Source organism: Prosopis cineraria, unplaced genomic scaffold, assembly GCF_029017545.1.
Source record: "Prosopis cineraria cultivar Desert tree isolate PC_DT_omini unplaced genomic scaffold, ASM2901754v1 PC6, whole genome shotgun sequence".
Classification (NCBI taxonomy): Eukaryota; Viridiplantae; Streptophyta; class Magnoliopsida; order Fabales; family Fabaceae; genus Prosopis; species Prosopis cineraria.
The window spans coordinates 9,790,092-9,808,010 of record NW_026555337.1 but is presented as its reverse complement, the minus strand read 5'-3'; the positions used below and the strand labels follow the sequence as shown (position 1 = coordinate 9,808,010).

Genomic DNA, 17,919 nt, shown 5'->3' with positions numbered 1-17,919 from the left:
AAACCTCAATGCAAGTATAAAGGTTGTTGGTCCAAAAAAAAATGAAGGCATAAAGGTTAAGAGAATCACATTTTTAAAATTAGTATACATTAAACATTAAATATGAAACATACAATTGTCTACATTTTATTTTTTTATATGTTTATAATAATTAATTTTTTATTTAACTTTAGAAATTTAAAAATATTATAAAACAAATTACATATAATTATATAATATTGATCTGGAAAAAATTTTAAAAGTGAAGAGGTGAATATATCTATAATTTTAATCATAATAAATATAAATAATATAAAAAATTATATATGTGATATATTTAAAAAATCTTAATTTATACCAATTCTCAATTTTTTATAATTAATAATTGACATGTGTTCTTTCAAATAATTTTTATTGAAAAAATATGAAGATTAACTTATACAATATATAGATATTAAGTGTCATTTTAATTTTAGAAATGAATGTTTGGTTTTCATACAAAATAGTAAAATAATAAATTATGTATTTTATTATTTCCTTAAAAGCATATTAATATATATACACATGCACATATTTGTGTGTGTATAATATAGTTTCAAGAATTTTTTTATATTTATTTCTCAAAACCATGTTAAGTTAACTTTATATATGATATCAATATTTTTCATTTCCCCACAAAGCAAAGAAGAAGTATATAATTATATATATATATATATATATATATAAGAGCATGAAATTTAAATATTTTTTTTGGTGATAACAACATAGTAGCCATATCACTAATTAATATAACCCTATCCAATATCATCCATCTATTTAATTATTATTTTGTTTTAATGGTTTGAGATTGCTAACTATGACACTAAAATAAATTATATCAAAGAAAAAAAGCGGGAGAGAATGGAGAGGATCTTATCCATGCTCTCCCTCTTTTTTTTCCTTAAAAGAATATGGTTAAGTCTCAAAAAATTTAATTAATAATAGTTAGATATTTAAGTATTTTTTTAATATAAGGAGAAATTAAAATTTTTAAGCTTAAAAAGTATATCAAGAAGATAAGCATAACACCACATCTTAACCCAAAATATTAAGATATTAATTTTATGAGTCCTTTCTATATATATATCTCATCTCTGACCCAATTCTATTTAGTATGGGACTTTCTTTCACTCCAGCCAAATTCACTCACACTTGAAAATCTAACAAAAATTAATTAAGAAATCATAAAATATAATTTGTGATATTCAAAATTTCCATATGTATTTATCTAACAAATGAACGAATAGAAATGGGGTGATGTAGATCTATTGGCAGAAAAGAACAAAAGATAGGTATTTTCGAGATTAAGGAAAAATATCTTGGAGATCCAAGATTCCCTTTCCCTGCACGTGTTGAAACATTGTTCGACATTCATTGCACCGTTGTGATTCCGACTTTTCAAAGAGACAGAATTGCATGCAAGGCCCAAAAAACAAAAAAAACAAAAAATAGCAAACCTCGAAGCAGGTATGAAGGTTCTCAATTATATTCAGAGCCAGAACTAGTATGAATGTTAAGAGAATTAAATTTTTAAAATTAGTATACATTAAACATGAAACATACAATTATCTGCATTTTATTTATTTTTAATGTTTATAATAATTAATTGTTTATTTAACTTTATAACTTTAAAAATCTTATAAAACCAATTACAAATAATTATATAATATTGATCTGGAAAAAATTTAAAAAGTGAAGAAGTGAATATATCTATAGTATTAATCAAAACAAATATAAATAATATAGGAAAATTATACATGTGACATATTTACAAAAAATCTTAATTTATAAAAATTCTCAATTTTTTTATAATTAATAATTGATATGTGTCCTTTCAAATAGTTTTAATTGGAAAAACTTGAAGATTAACATATATATAGATATTAAGTGTCATTTTAAATTTAGAAATGAATGTTTGGTTTTCGTACAAAATAGTACATTAATAAATCATGTATTTTATTATTTCCTTCAAAGTATATTAATATATACGCACACTCACACACGTGTGTGTAGAATATTGTTTCAAGATTTTTTTTTATATTTATTTCTCAAACCCTGTCAAGTTAACTTTATATATAATATTAATATTTTTCATTTCCCACAAAGCAAAGAAGAAGTAATATACATACATACATATATATATGTATATATATAGAAGAGCGTGACAGTTATTTGTACTAATTATAGCTACTAATTTTGGAGGATGGCGCCTGCAAAGTGCAGGCACTGAACAAGAGATTTGCTTGGATACAGACACAGTTGAATTTAAAATATCGAATAGAGCCACCAAACCTATTTATGAAATGAGAAGCTAAAGTAATGAACAAAGTAACCTCAGATGCCGGCTATATATACATATCATTCTGGTTGTGTTTGGTTGTGAGGGGAGGTGAGGGAAAAGAAAGGGAGGGAAGGATTTTAATATTATTTTATTTAGTTTTATTGGAGGGGAGGGGAAGGGATCGGGGTTTTTAAATGATCCTTTTTTTTTATTTAGGAGGGGAGAGAAGGTAATAACTAATTTACTATCATATTTTTATATATTAGTTTAATTTTTTAAATTGTTCCTAGTAAAAAATAATTTTACACTTCAATTTAAATTGCATGAATTTTTAAAAATTCACTCTCATCCCAATATATTATCAATATGGAAATAAAAAAGTTAAACCAATAATTATGATGATAAAATTTTTTATAAAAATTAAATAACTCCCTTAAATATATAATAAAATATGATGAATTGTAATTTAAAAAAAAATCAATTGAGGTCAATCGAGGTCTAAGAGTGAAGCATAATCTAATATGAAGAAGAAATTTTTTTTTTTTAGTTATGAGTATACTTATAATATTAAAAAATAGAAATAGACAAAATAGTTAAAAAAATTAGCTTCCCTCCAAAAAAACTTCAATTTGGAGGGGAGCAATATAAGGGGAGGGGAGTGGAGGGATTATTTTAGCTCTCCTCTCCTTCAAAATTTTTTAACCAAATGAGGGGAGGGGACCCCCTAATCAAAGAAATCCTCAAAGGAGGGCATGGTCCCATTTTTAACCTTTTTGGATTCAAAGAAAAATTAATTTTTGAGTTGAAATGATTGATTTTTTTTTAAAATTCAAATAGTTAAAAAAAGAAATTAATTATTGAGTCAAAATCACGATATAAAATAAAGCTTTGAAAGGTGGCCTATAGATTTGATTTTTCTGGTAAATAATATATTTTACTTTTTAAATAAAATTTAACAAAATTTGATAATAGTAAATACAATTTTATCAATAATTTAATTTGAAAAAGTAATGTCTTTTATGGTTATTTGTACAGTTAAAATTAATTTTAGAAAAATAATATCCAAACAAATTGTGTTATAACATAATCAATTATAATTAAAATCAATCATAATAATAATTAATTATTTTTATCATCAATTATATCCAACTGAAATTTAAACGGGCTATATCTAATCCAATCACTATTCTTCATTTCTCCTTCATTTAAATTTGCTAATTATCCTTAATATAAGTATTAAGTATCTGTATCATTTAAATTATTAAAATTTATATTAATAGTTCTAAATTCATATTCTACTTGAAATTAATGAGTGAGTATATTTATCTAAAATTCTAAATCATTAATGTTAATTTCAACGACTCAAATGATATAGACATTTATGGCCAATTTGGCTCAAAGAAACAAAGGAAAAGTAATGTAATAACATGTAATGTAATGTAATGATGATTACAAGGTATTTGTTTGGTATGATATTTGGGAATGGTGAGGTAAAATTCATTTTTGACAATTAGTTAAATGTAATTAAAACAAAAAAGACTGAAATATCCTTTTGAACAAGGAAATCGCCTCTTGCTTCTCCAACATCGTCCATCACCCTTCTTTCATCAACAATGATAAAAAGCATTCATTTGATCAAATAATTTGCTGAGCTTGGTACGTACTTTTTAAGCCAAGAAGAAACAAAAACACAAATAAAATCTTTCCATCCCTTGTTTGCAAATTATGGGGTTAATTTTCATAGACACAGGAAGGAAGGGGATGACCATAATCAATTAGTAACAGGGAATAAAAATGGGGTTTGAGCTTAGATCTAGTGGTGAAGCAACAAACAAGGAAGGTCATGAGTAGTGAGCTAGAGTTGAACAAGGAAGGGGGACTCGAGTCGAATAAATTTGATAGTGAGCACAGTTTTGTGACTCGAAGGTTGCTTTCGTCGAGATTGAGAATGAAGCACACAACAAAGGTGAACAAGATTGAGGACAAGGATGGTGTGCGGCTGCCGACAATGAGGAAAAGGTTGCTTGCCGGCTTTGAGGATGGAGGCGAGGTTGAGGGTATCTGTCAACAAAGAAGGGAGGAGGTTGAAGATGAGGGTAGAAATGTCAAAAGGAGGTGGGAATGAGGATTGCATAGGTTTTCTAATGTAATCCTCTTTCATGTGTTTAAGGGAATCAAGACTACAAAGCGTAATCACCATTACATCACAAGGGTCCAACCAAACACCACAAATCATTACAATGCATTAGCATTACCTGTAATCTTAATGCATGGAATTAAACCAAACAGGCTATTAGTGGCTAGTCATCAAATTCAAATCCATTTCTCCATCCTCTGTCTAGCAAATCGTACACCCACAGAAACTTCATTGAATGTATCATGTGTCATTTACCCTTTATTGTACGTTCTTTGTCTCAATAGATCACATACTTTGAATGTTCCTCGTCAATAAATGTAGATAATATCTGAAATTGTAGCTATAAATATAAAAAGAATAAATTCCATTAAATGCATTAATTAAATTTATTATTTTTAAAGAACTAGATTGAAATAGAGCTAGTAATTTAGGCCCGTAAAAAAAACAGAATTGAGTTTAATAAAATAACACATTTTTAATGTTCACCTTATTAATGTTTCTTCTTATTTAATAAAGTGTATTACTTAAAGATGAAGGGTTGAATGTTTTATTTATGGGTTAATGTGCATTTTTACCCCTAAGCTTTTCTTCGAAAAGCAATTTTATCCCTATACTGATGGGTGGAGTAATTTTACCCCTGAATTATTTTTTCAAGGAGCACTAGGCACCATATAGAAGGAGTTTTTTGCTCCTCAAAAAAATAATTCAGGGGTAAAATTATCTCAATCATCAGTAAAAGGGTAAAATTGCTCATTGAAGAAAAGTCCAGGGGTAAAAATGCACATTAATCCTTTATTTATTAGGAGTATTTTAAAAAATTATTAATTGCACATTGAAAAACTAAAAATACCTTATATTTTTAAATATATCCCACCTCAAAAGAAATATCTTACATTTTTTAACGGATGAGTATTAAACTTTGCTTTGAAATTTTGAAGAAAAAAATGTATAAGATGAAACAAATTTTCTCTTAAAAAAAATATGATAAAATCGAGGGAGTAATTGTTATTTTGTGACTTTAATTTTGTTTTTAGAGTGATTACTGATTTCTTTCACTTTTTTTATTGCATGCACATATCCTCTTATTATGAGCCTTTTGTTTGATGGTTGGGACCATAACCATCAAATATAGCTTTCTTTTTTCCAAAAAAAAAAAAAAAAAAACCGGGGGGGGGGGGGAGGATGGCTGTGATGCATATCTCATCAGCTCCTACATTACAACCAAAATAGAAAAGAATGCCACAATTCAAAAGCCTAACCTAATATGCATAAAGTCCCCCAATACATAAGCCTAACCTAACATCTTTATAAAATACGTAAGTTAGGTTAGGCTTTTGTACATAGAAAAGGGTATTAGGTATTTTAAGCCTAACCTATAATAGGGGGTAATTTTAATTTTAATTCTTCTCAATTGGTATTCCTTCAATACATGAAAAATAAAATTAAAATTACCCCTAATGAATTGGTTGCATATTGAACACACGCTTGTATGTAATATATTTTGACACCACTTTTCGATGATTTCATTTATGATAGCAATCCCCAAAATACCTCACAATATGTGTTTGGGTATGTAGTACTGTATTACAAATAACAATAAAGTATTTCATTAAATTTTGTTATCATAAAATAATTGAACTTGAGTGATAATGTCTTTAAAGTATTTCATCGGGCAATATCTATGATACAGGCTGTACACTATCCTTTTGTGGGGAGCACTTTAAAGAACCAATAAACATATATATTGGTAAATTAAAAAATTAAGACTACTTGTTTGAATAACTAGTAAAAAATATTTTTATTATGCTCCAGCTATAAGCTTGGTCGTATGATTTGCCTCTTGGAATATTATGTTGTTTTGGGTGTAAAACAACACCACTGCCTTAATAAGAAAACAAAAATTAGTCATGCTAAAAATTTAAAAATATAAAAAAAATATTTTTTAATCCCTGCACTTTACTCATATTTTATTATAGGTCACTACACTTTTTTTTATATTTTAAATTTATATACTTTCATTTTTTAGTATTTTATATACATTTAAGGTTCCTATACTTTATTTATTTTATTTATTTAAAAATTTAGAATATTAAAAAATGAGAGTTTAAGAATGTAAAATATTAAAAAAATATAAAAATTTATAATTAAAATATAAATAAAGTGTAGGAATTAAAATATATGTTTTTTCAAAAAATTCACAAGCAGCTTTTGGGATTTACAACTGACACGTAAGTTGTCCGTTTGAAACCCTGTCTTGCGTACAATTTCAAAAATCGGTGGTGGTTCTTAAATGGAACTGATGATCAAATTTGTTTCTCTCTGAATGTCACTTCACTTCCGAGAAACTCAAATAGAATTGTAGCATTTGGTTAATGCGTCAACACTGTTTGACGTCACGATCTCTTGCTAGAAAGTGTATCAACTATTTTGTTGGGCAAATTTATCCTTGGTCTTCTAAAAATCACACGCGGGACAACGACAGGGGAAAAATTTTTAGGTGCACTCAATATACTTTATCATCCATAATCCAGCTAATAAAATTATATTAATTCAATTAAATAAAATTATATTAATTCAATTAAATAAAATTATATATGTTATTAATTTTAATAATTTTATTTTTTATAATAAAATGTTTATTTAATTTCTTATCTTTTTTCTCTTATAATTAATTTTTTAATTAATTTATATTTAATATTATTTAAATATTATGTTTTCATTAGATGAACCATTGATTACGTGATGGCTTGAGTCTACCTAAAAATTTCTCGTGCCAACGCTGTTAAAATCATAAACGTGACTAATGGCTGTTCTAGCTGGCTCCATGTGGGCGACGCACAAGATCCATGGGCTAATATTGACTTTAGCGAGCAGAAAAATTGAGTAGTGCGGGCAATATTTATACCAAATATAAATATTTAAAATATATCTCAATTTTATGCATATCATAAATTTATTTTTACAATAAATACAAGAGTAAACAGTATTTTTAAATATATGTGCTTGATAATTTTAAAGAGAATAGAGAGCAATGATTTTTTTGTGGTGGCATGTACAATTTTAAAAGTAGGCAAGTGTAATTTTGTCAAAAAAGAAGTGTAATGTTTGTAAATTTCATGAGAGCAATTGCCCCCTTTTCTTACAACGCAGGCACATCTCTGGTTGATTTAGACTTGGTTTGGAGGAAGGAAAAAGTAAAATAAATAAGTGAAATTAGGAGAAGAAATTTTTTAAAATAATAATTTTTTTTTGAAATTTTAATTCTTATTTTTTTTTCTTTTTTATTTTCCTGTCCAACCAAATTATGGAAGGTTAAAAGATTCAGTGAATGCTGGGGTTGTTGGATCTGCAGGGCATTATACTCCCTTTAAATTATAATATAAGTTATAATTAATTAATTCACGATTTACAAATAATGTTAGTTGAAATATTAAATTTTTAAAAATATTCATCTTTCTATTTATACCCTTATCAAATACTCTATATAAGAGCTTTAATAATAGTAATTAAAATTCTAATACATAATTTTTTTTCAAAAAAATAATAAATCAAGTAGGGATATAGTTAAAAAAATAAATATAAAAGTTATCAAATATGTTATATTTGAAATCAGAAAAAATTTTAAAAAAAATATTTTTCAGTCTCTTTGGTCCTATTTATAAGGCAGAAAAAAATATTTTTTATCTTATTTATAAGCCACCTCATTAAATTTTTATTATGAATTTTTTTATTTGACCTTTATTAAATGTTGAAGAGAGAAAATACATTGTTAAAGTATATATATTTAATAAAAAAAATTAAAAAATTATTAAATTTATAGATAAAATTAATGAGTTTTAAAAATTTTTTAATTATGATAAAATATATTAAAAATGCCTTGTAAAATAGATCAGAGTAGCACAGAGCAGACTGCGGAGCCGTGGAGGGAGTATTTGTCTAGTGGGAATTGTTTAAACTAATGCGGCTGAAGACATCAAGTAGACGTAACTCGATGAAACATGAAACGCAAGATTCACGAGGCCCATGAGCCTTTTAATTTGTTTGGGAATCCAATAATTAAGAGGGCTTATTTATCTGATACTCCCTTCATCTTTAATATTACCTTTGTTTTTATTACCAAAAAAAATATTACTTTTATTTTAAATTATAAAATGCTTTTGAGAGATTCGGCTTTTCAAAATACAAAACACTCTAATAAAAATAATATTATTATTTTAATATTACTTTTTTCGTACATTCTGTCTTTTTAATATTATTTCACAAATGAAGTCTTAAATAAAGAGTATTTTTGAATGTTTATATTTTTGTCTTAAAAATTATAAAATATATTTAATAAACTTAATGTATATGTAATTTTATCTAAAAATATCTTATAATTTAAAGTAGATATAGTATAAGTTTGCTTTCAAACACTTCATTGAAATCAAGGAGAGGTAGTCAATTTATTAAATCTGTCTTAAAGTTAAAAAATATTCCAATGTTGTCCTTATTAAAGAAAGAGAGAAATACAACATTTGATGAGTTATATAAAAATATTAAATTGGAATTAAATTTTATTTTTAATTATTTAGTAATTTGTTAGGGGTAAAATTAAAAAGTGTCAATTAATAATCATTTATATTGCTTATATTAACGACCAATGAATACTCTAAAAAGGTGCCTCATAATAGATTAATGGGGTCTGGAGGGAGCTAGTAATAAAAGGCTTATTTAAAACTATTTCTATTTTATTATTTTGAAAATTGGTTTTTTGTATAATATATTTTGAGAAAAAAATCAATAAAAATAGGTATTTTTCAGTTTTTACATTTTCTTTTGTTTTCTAGAACAATACTCCAAGAACACCTAAAAAATATTCATCTTTTTATTCTCTAAAAAATATTTAATTTTTTTTAAAATAATTTTAAAAACATGCTATAAAATTATTATTATTATTGTTTTGGTGAATATAAAATTATTCCTAGAACATGTCACCAAATAATTTTGAGAAAGCCTATTTCTTTGGAGATTTGGAGTCCACTTACTGCCCAATAAGGCCCAAACTTGTCCCTGGCCCCGTCCTGTATTATTCATGGTTCATATGCTTTGGGCATATTCTTCTTTGGTCTTATGAATAATTTGATTAAATGACATAAGTAACTAATAACTCTCTTAAATTCGTAATAGTTATATCGTGTTTAAGTGAATTTATATTGTTGGAATATTGAATAGTTAACAAAAATTAATTGCTGATCATTAAGTTAGTTATACCCTAAACTTACATAAAGGTTTAAGGGTTAGGTATTGAGTATTCGCAGGGAGGTTGAATTCTTCACTTTATGGGTTAATTCCTAGAGAGCTTTTGAGTTAATTGTACGATTCAGCAAGGAAGAATTTTTTTTTTTCATTGTACGTTTCTTTCATAATCATGGATAAAATTTGGTCATTTTTCCCCCCTCTTTATTCAATTTTGAAGACACGTTATGTAAGGTAACAAGTGATACCACAACATATGGTGTGTGGTGACGGGTAATATGGTAACATATAATACGATGCAATTTTCAATGACTAATTAAAAAGTTTCCATTGATTAGTAGATTCCACATCAAGTATTTTTACGTAGAAAGTCATCAATTTTTAGACAACTATATTGATTAGTAGATTCCACATCAAGTATTTTTACGTAGAAAGTCATCAATTTTTAGACAACTAGAAAAAATGGCTGCTCATTTATCAATTAATAACCAATTAAATACTGTCAACAGCTCACACTAAGAAGCAATATTGTCAGTGCAGAAGATTTCTCTTCAAATATATTTGTTCCTCTCTTGTTTTACGATCTCACATATTCCTCAATGCTCCTTCACTAGAAAACTTAAAAAAAAAAAAACATGAAACCAAAGTTATTGTTGGGCGCGAGTAGTGTCTCGAAAAGGGAAAGAACACAATTGAACAGACCAATGCTTCTAAAAAGATGCGTATAAATGAACAAACTACCATATTTTAATTTAAAATCTTGAAGTGTTAAATTTGTAGATCTTTTCTCTACTTATATTCTTTTTTGTTATTTTTACTTTATTTAATGTGAGACTTTAGTGATCATCTCAAAGTTGGTCTGCGTCTCGGCTTTTCAAAGAAAGTATTAAAAAGGAAAACCAGAAAATGCAGACCATGACAAGATCATCCAAAGGCAAATGATTCCACAAAAAGAGTATACTGAATGTGGCTCATGCAAAACCCATGAGCTATACGTACATGTCTAGATGGGAATGGGATCAAAAATTAACAAATTAACACGATGCTCGAAATCAGAATGCTGAAGAGTGTAGGTATCATCTCCATAATTGTAAAAGAACGTTGCTATCCTCGAAAGTTCCCAGGCAGTAACGTTGAAATCACGAGACAAGGACGATGTGGCAACTTGTTCATTCAGCTTCTTCCACGTTTTATATACCAAACACTTTACGTGTTGGATGGCTTCTTCTTCAGAAGCTCCTGTATCATTCATGTAACACTGTATTGCGGAGGGCACATCCCGTGTCTTTAGCTCACGCTAACAACAATTCAAAGTTAGACCCAACCAAAAAAAAAAAAAAACACTAAGTACAATGATTAAAAATTGATATTTTTTACAAAATAATTTAATAATTAAAAAAATAATAATTACAATGAAACTGAAAGTGCAATAACATATATGTAGATTGTTAATTTTTTTTCTTTTGGAAAACTATATAGGATAGATATATTGATATAGTTTTTTATGTGAATATATTTATTATATTTTATCTTGATCATTAAAATTGCAAAATTTACATGCCTTATTATTTTTCTTGAGCTGAGTGCCCCCCCTTTATAACAATTCCCGACTCTTTTGGGGTATTTTTATTTGAAAATCATTAAAAAAATAAACTGCACCATTTCACCACCATAAAATATTAAAACGTCTCTCATGTTATAACTAATCAAAGGAAAAATGAAAATAACCTATTGGGAGGTGGCAGCATTCAAAAAGAGTATTAGAGAGTGGTGGTATTAGATGCCCCAATCCTCTGTAAACTTTTTTACTGCTCATATCAATCAAAGTTAGGTAATAATAGGAGCCCTTGATTCAACTGATTGAGGGGAGTTGCATCAGCTTATCCAAAGGTTTTAAATTCAAGTCTTAAGATACGTTGTTGTGTTAAATAAATATGGTAAAGGCATTTTTAGAAAGATTTTTTTCTTGGATAGATGTACTCCATCCTCTTTTAGTTGAATATCTACAGAAGTACTTTATAATTTGAAATAAATTATGGATTTAAATTTAATAACTATATTTAGTATATGCTTTGAGTGCCTGTACCATCTAAGTTATTGAAATTTAAATTAATAGTTCAGATAAATTTACTTATTCATTAACCTCAAGTATGAATTCAGAATGATTAATCTAAATTTTAACAGTTTAAGTGGTACAGGTACTCAGTGCCTATACTAAATACAGTTATGGAATTCAAATTCAACGGATCATAGTGTTACATTTTCTCTTATATAAGAGAGAGAGAGAGAGAGCATAGGTACCTGAAATGATCCGAGGTCATTGAGGAGGCGGAAATTAAGGCCTGAGAAGTAAACCAGACATGAATGAGGATCCAAGGAATCCAAGTGGTGGTTGCTGATAGGATTATTAGCCAAGAACAGATAAGCATGCAGATGAAACAGAGGTCCACTAATCGAAATCCTTCCATTTTCCAAATATTCTTCCAGCCTTGGTGTTTTTCCGCCGTGGGACCATCTTGCCTCTACCATATATGCTTTACAGATCTCTTGCCACTGCAAATTTTAATTTAAATTACTTAATGAAATAATCATTAATGTTAATATTAAAGTCTAATTTTATAGGTACCTAAGACAGTAATTATATAGATGAGAAAATACTGCCCGGTTGATCCATATATTTCGATTGCATTTTGTTTTTAGTTCTTACATAGTTGTATTTCATTGTTCTTATTCACTTTAACTTGATTAGTCTTCAACGTTAATCTTTATAATTTTAAAAATGCATAGAAACACAAGCTGGCATTGACATAGTTAATTTTGTTATAACTCTACTAATTCCTTTACTGATATGGAAAAAATATGCTGACATAAAAGCTAATTGAGGGGAAAAACTGATATGGTAAAAATATGCTGACATAAAAGATAATGAAGGGGAAAAACTTAATTTTATATTTGACTTAAATAGAATGTGAGAGACGAAGGCAATATTGAATACACGTTAGCATAGGGATTAACAAAATTAAATACACACCAACAAAATTAACTTCGTCGATACCATCTCATCATTCTTATGTGCACGTTTAAAACAATAGAAAGTAAAATTTAGACAGGTTAAACTAAAGACGTTGGAAAAAATGAAATAAAACTATATGTAATAAAAACAAAATAAAGAGACTTATGATATTGTTGCATTTTCCAATATTGATATAACTAACTAGCATCACAGATCATACCCTTGTCTTGAGGTATGAATGGACGTTGTGCCCTTTTTCTTCGGGAATTTCAGAAGCCACTTCATCCGCAAAGTTATAAATTGCAAAAAATACCACTTTCATGTAATCTGGAAGATTATCCAAGTCATTTGCATCCCACCTAAAGTAAAATCACAATCAATATTGTATAGCTTGTAACTTGAAAGGCAGAGAAACATTTGAAAAATAAAAGATATACTTAGGGTAAAATTTAAGAACTTGGATTTTAAAAAATTAAAATAATTGAAAGATCTACCAAGTTATATAGCCATATAATTGTTTTTAAAATCAAAACTATTGTCAAGTTTTATGTGATTTATTTTCTTCAAAGTTACTATTTTCCTTAAAGCTAATAATAATTTTTTCCAAAAAGAAAATTCTGATCTGATTCCGGTGAAATTCAGCAGTAACATTGATTTCTGAAAGTAATTACAAGTAATTGCATATTTCTTGAAACTCATTAAGCTAACATTTTCTTAAGTTATTTTTTCAATGTAGATTTTCTTGGAAACATATAAATAATAGTGTCGTAAAATTTGATAATAAGTAATTGCCATCTCTAACATCATCTAATACAACTAGGAGGAAGGAACAAAAATTATACTCAAACCTGAGAATGGCCTGTGTGAAGAGCTCTAATTCTTCCAAAGTGCCATAAACATCATACATATCATCTGTTAGGGTTATTATGGCACAAAGATTCCCAATGACTCTTCTTAATTTTCCAAAATCTGGCCCATCTTGCATTCCTAGGCCCCATACATAGTTGTCCACCACTCTACACCTACAGAAACTCACCTTCTCTTCCAGGCCAGTTCTTTCCCACCATCTTCAAATCAAACACAAATTTTAGCATTAGCAAAAACTTATATTGTGTGCGCGTAGATTTGGGAGAATGATACATGAATTTGATCAAAATAGGCAAATGATAAAAGAGTACCCCTGACATAGACAAATCACATTGAAATTTCTAGAGATTTGCTTGACATTTTTTTTTGTAAAATTATATTTTTGACCCTCAACAAAATAATAAAAAATGTAGTTATTAAAACTTACAATGAAGTTGTTAATAAATGAAGGTAATTAAAGCTGTTGATATATAAGAAGCATAGTAATTAGTTTATTTATGTAATAATAAATATACTTCCTATCTTAATAACTTTAGTTTTGGTATTAGCAACATAACTATCCATAACTTTACTTTAGTCATGTAATAATAATAATTATGCTTCCTATATTAACAACTTTTCCTTTGTTATTAACAACTTCAATAGTTTAGATTTTAACAATTATGCTTTCTATTATTTTGTAAAGAGTCAAAAACATGATTTCAAAAAATGTCAGATACAAATTTCTAGAGACTTTAGAGTAATTACCCCATTTTATGGTACTCTTTTATAAATTACTTATTTCGATATGATTTACTTGTCATTTTTCCTATAGAATTTGTAATGGATTATTCCCTTTTTTCTGACATTTATTATTTTTTTTTGTCAAAAACTACTTTTGTTTTATTCAAGGTGCTAAAAATTAAATTAATTCAATGCACTAATTTAACGATCAATAGTCAAAACTATAATTGAACCACAGTCAAACCAGTCATGAACAAATTATTTCATTGAACTGATTGATAAATTCAATGTTAACCATAGTTCATCTGGCAAGGTTGACCTTGTTTCCAATACAAAGTTATTTTAATTAATGTGTATATCTCACCTTATATTAGACTTCACCTCTTCCTGAAACATTGCTTGAACCATGTTATAATCCAGTTTGGCAAGCTGAAGCAAGGTAGGATTCATATGAGGCATTCTTTCATATTCACCAATGAACCAACGTGCTTCCCATCTTGGAAGCCTCCAATGTAATGGAACCTCCAAAGCATGTTTCACTTGGCTTGTCAGTTCATGTCCTGTGTTGTTGCTCACGAAATCGTTCAGAGATTTCAATGTGAAATCTGCTGCTTTTTCCAAAACGGTTTCATCTTCCATTGAAAGAAACGAGGCTTCATATAAAGAAATCATTCCCTTGATATCCTGAGATAGACTTGTTTGAAAATCACAACCCTTTGCGTCTTTAAAACTATCAAAGGCATCTGCAGTAACAAATAGCAGTTCTAGTTAGTGCTAACGAGTTGAAAATTTTTAATTAGGAAAAATATCATATTAGATCCTTGTACTTTGATTAATTGTGATGTTTTTTTTTTATTTCGTTGTTCCCAATTTCTTTAGCTTGATACATCTGCAACTGCAATTTTAGTCTCTATAATTTTAAAAATACATGTAAAGAGTATGAACTATCACAGACAATATAAATGGACCAAGTATGACTAAAATAAAAGGTAAGGAGCTAGAAAAAGCTTTCTTGTATGCTTGGATTAAACAAAAGGTGGGAGATAAATGCAAGATTAAGTACGCGTAAACAATCTGGCTGCTTAATGGTTCCAAGAAGACACATACAAGTGAAGTGAATATGCATGATACCGCATCCTTAACTCAAAACATTGACATATTAAGTTTACATGTTTTTTTCTACTTATATATCTCTTCCAACCCAATTCTATTCAATGTGAAACTTTTTTCTCATATTAAATCAAATCAACTCACGCTTGATATTCCAACAATGAGGGCTAATGTTTTAGATGGATCAAATTAAAACAACTAGGAATAATGAAATAAAACTACAAAGACTGAAAACAACATGTAATCATGGTACAAGGATCTGCTGCTGTATTTTTCCTTTTAATTAATAATATAAAGTTCAAGTACGACGTATGTACCTGTGGATACATCATAGCCATGCTGTCTTAAGAGTCGAAACTCAAGTGCTGCGGCATGTAGATTCTTCTTGTTCTTGAACTTTTCCGCGTTATAAATATTTTCCAGTATCTTGCATATCTGACCTTTAGACTGATAACTTAGTCCGAGCCTTTGTAAGGTATCTATAAGCTCAAGTTGATCCACTGGATTCACCGTTTCTGAAAGCAGTATCCTTACTTCTTCCATGAGATTTCTTCTTTCTTCTTCATATGCTTGTTCCTGAACATCAGAAATAGATATCATGTTCAGAGGAAATTAAATCTTTGTCGATCTTCAGTCTTATATATAATATCTTTCCTAACTGTATGAGAATGAAATGATAACAATACCTTGTATTTATTATCCAAGGACCGAATATAATCATAGTTCCAAACATCAGGTTTGAAATTTCCAGATCGACGAGAAACTTGCTTTCTGTGATCAGAAACACTAACTGATGACGAGGCCTTGCATTGGACTGTAAGAGAAGGGACGTTGAAGCTTTTGAACAGGGTTGAACCAGAAGAGAATGTTTTAGTATTTTTAGTGAGGGAACCATAAGGCAGAGAAGCAATCAGGGGAAGTTGAAGAGCCATTTTTAATGAGAGGCAATTATGCGTGCACGAGCCAAATGTCAGCAATTTAAATTAAAAGAGGCATATACTGATTACTGAGTTGACTCATCCCGACTAACCGATTTCACAAGCCATAAGAATTGCCCCATCCCACCTCACTGAGCCATTAGAATTATACAACCGATAATTTGGACTAACCAAGTTTATTTGAGACTAACTTAAAATATCCAAAAATATATAAATATATATATAGAGCACATACAGCCAACTACATCTTTAATATCTTGAGCTTTTAATAAGAAATGAAATCTTTGAATTTTTTAATTTTGTTAAATCATTACAATCTTTATTAAAGATTGACGTGACATTACATGCATGTAAAACCTTTGTTCAACTTTCACTGCACGAACACCCTAATTATTAAGAGATCACATGATCTAGAAGGATCGTAAAAGCAATTTACTATTAAATAAGGATTAAAAAGTTGTGAAATATTATTGCAAGGAACTAATTTAAAAATAATTTTAAATGAGAAAAGATTATAATACTTTTATTTTTTTTCAAAAAAAAAACCTTTTCAACTAGCGAATAATATTGGGTAAATTTGGTAAAGTGTCAAAATTTCTTTAATTATGGCACTTGTTGCTTGTTTATAATAAATGATAACAGCGTACTCCTATTTGAATTTTGTGTTTGGCTTCAATAGGAGCTGATAATCACCAATTATGACCAAGGGTATGCTATATCGTGTGCGTTGAGGACAGAGTGTTTGCAACATCCCAAAATTTTTTCTCATGATTTATTAATCTAATAAAAAATAATTATATAAATTTAAATATAATTAAATTCGAGAATAGTTAGAGATAGCTTTTGAATTTAGTTTTAATTTTTGAATTGAGTTCAAAAGTGAATTGAGTCATCCAAACTTGAATTGTAGAAAAAAATTGGATTTGTAACCCAAGTTTTCTCCACTTATATACTTCTTCTCTAATCCAATATTATCCAACATTGAACTTTTCTCTCGTATCACATCAAGCCAACTCATGCTTGAAATCCCTACACTCAGACTCTTGTGTGCCTCCCAACCCAGAGCCGTATGATGGAATGATTTTTGGAGGCTCTCTATGGTTTATTTTAATTTATGAGCTTTTCACCCTCCATTTGGCTCGCAAATCCACCGCTCAACATCTCTATCTTATCATATCTTCATCAAATTTGATTTAAATTTTTCTCAAGCAGCCACATGTTAAAATCACATCTAATTGTAGTGTTCAGTAATCAAATGTCACTACAAAAAATAAAACTGTTTCTATTTTTTTAAATAAAAAATAATTTTTTAAATAATTAAATTCAAAATATTTATCTAAATGAATTTGTAAATTTTTTATTCTCAAAAATAAAAAAAATTTAAAAATATAAAACAAACATGCCTTAATTAAGTAAGCATAATAGAAGAGTAGATGAAACCCATGGCTCACGAGTCTGGCTTTGGATGGGAGCTCATAAGCTTTTTAATTTATTCCTCTAGTCTTATCTCTAAGATAGGGAAATAAAATTAATTTTAATTCTATTTATAAAGCATTTCATTATTTTCTATGTGCATTTTTATCTTTTTACCCTTATT

The 17,919-nt window shown here is 28.1% G+C and overlaps 1 protein-coding gene across 1 annotated transcript; it reads right to left on the bottom strand.

Moving 5' to 3' along the window:
• Positions 1–10,674: 10,674 nt before the first annotated feature.
• Positions 10,675–16,316, bottom strand: LOC129313834 (exo-alpha-bergamotene synthase-like). The gene is made up of 7 exons (XM_054957244.1): positions 16,071–16,316; positions 15,702–15,960; positions 14,639–15,017; positions 13,533–13,751; positions 12,905–13,043; positions 11,973–12,224; positions 10,675–10,968 (listed from the first exon to the last, which is right to left on the bottom strand). The coding sequence occupies exons 1-7, from the start codon at positions 16,314–16,316 to the stop codon at positions 10,675–10,677; spliced, it is 1,788 nt and encodes a 595-aa protein (XP_054813219.1).
• Between the last annotated feature and the right edge of the window lie 1,603 nt (positions 16,317–17,919).

What these genes read in the sequence shown, in the direction of transcription:
- LOC129313834 (XM_054957244.1), bottom strand. Translation starts at nt 16,316, where the DNA reads ATGGCTCTTCAACTTCCCCTGATTGCTTCTCTGCCTTATGGTTCCCTC. An exon ending in ATTCATACCTCAAGACAAGG is followed by an intron (nt 12,225 to 12,904) that starts GTATGATCTGTG and finishes TAAAATTTGCAG; the next exon opens with TGGCAAGAGATCTGTAAAGC. An exon ending in ATGACCTCGGATCATTTCAG is followed by an intron (nt 10,969 to 11,972) that starts GTACCTATGCTC and finishes AATTGTTGTTAG; the next exon opens with CGTGAGCTAAAGACACGGGA.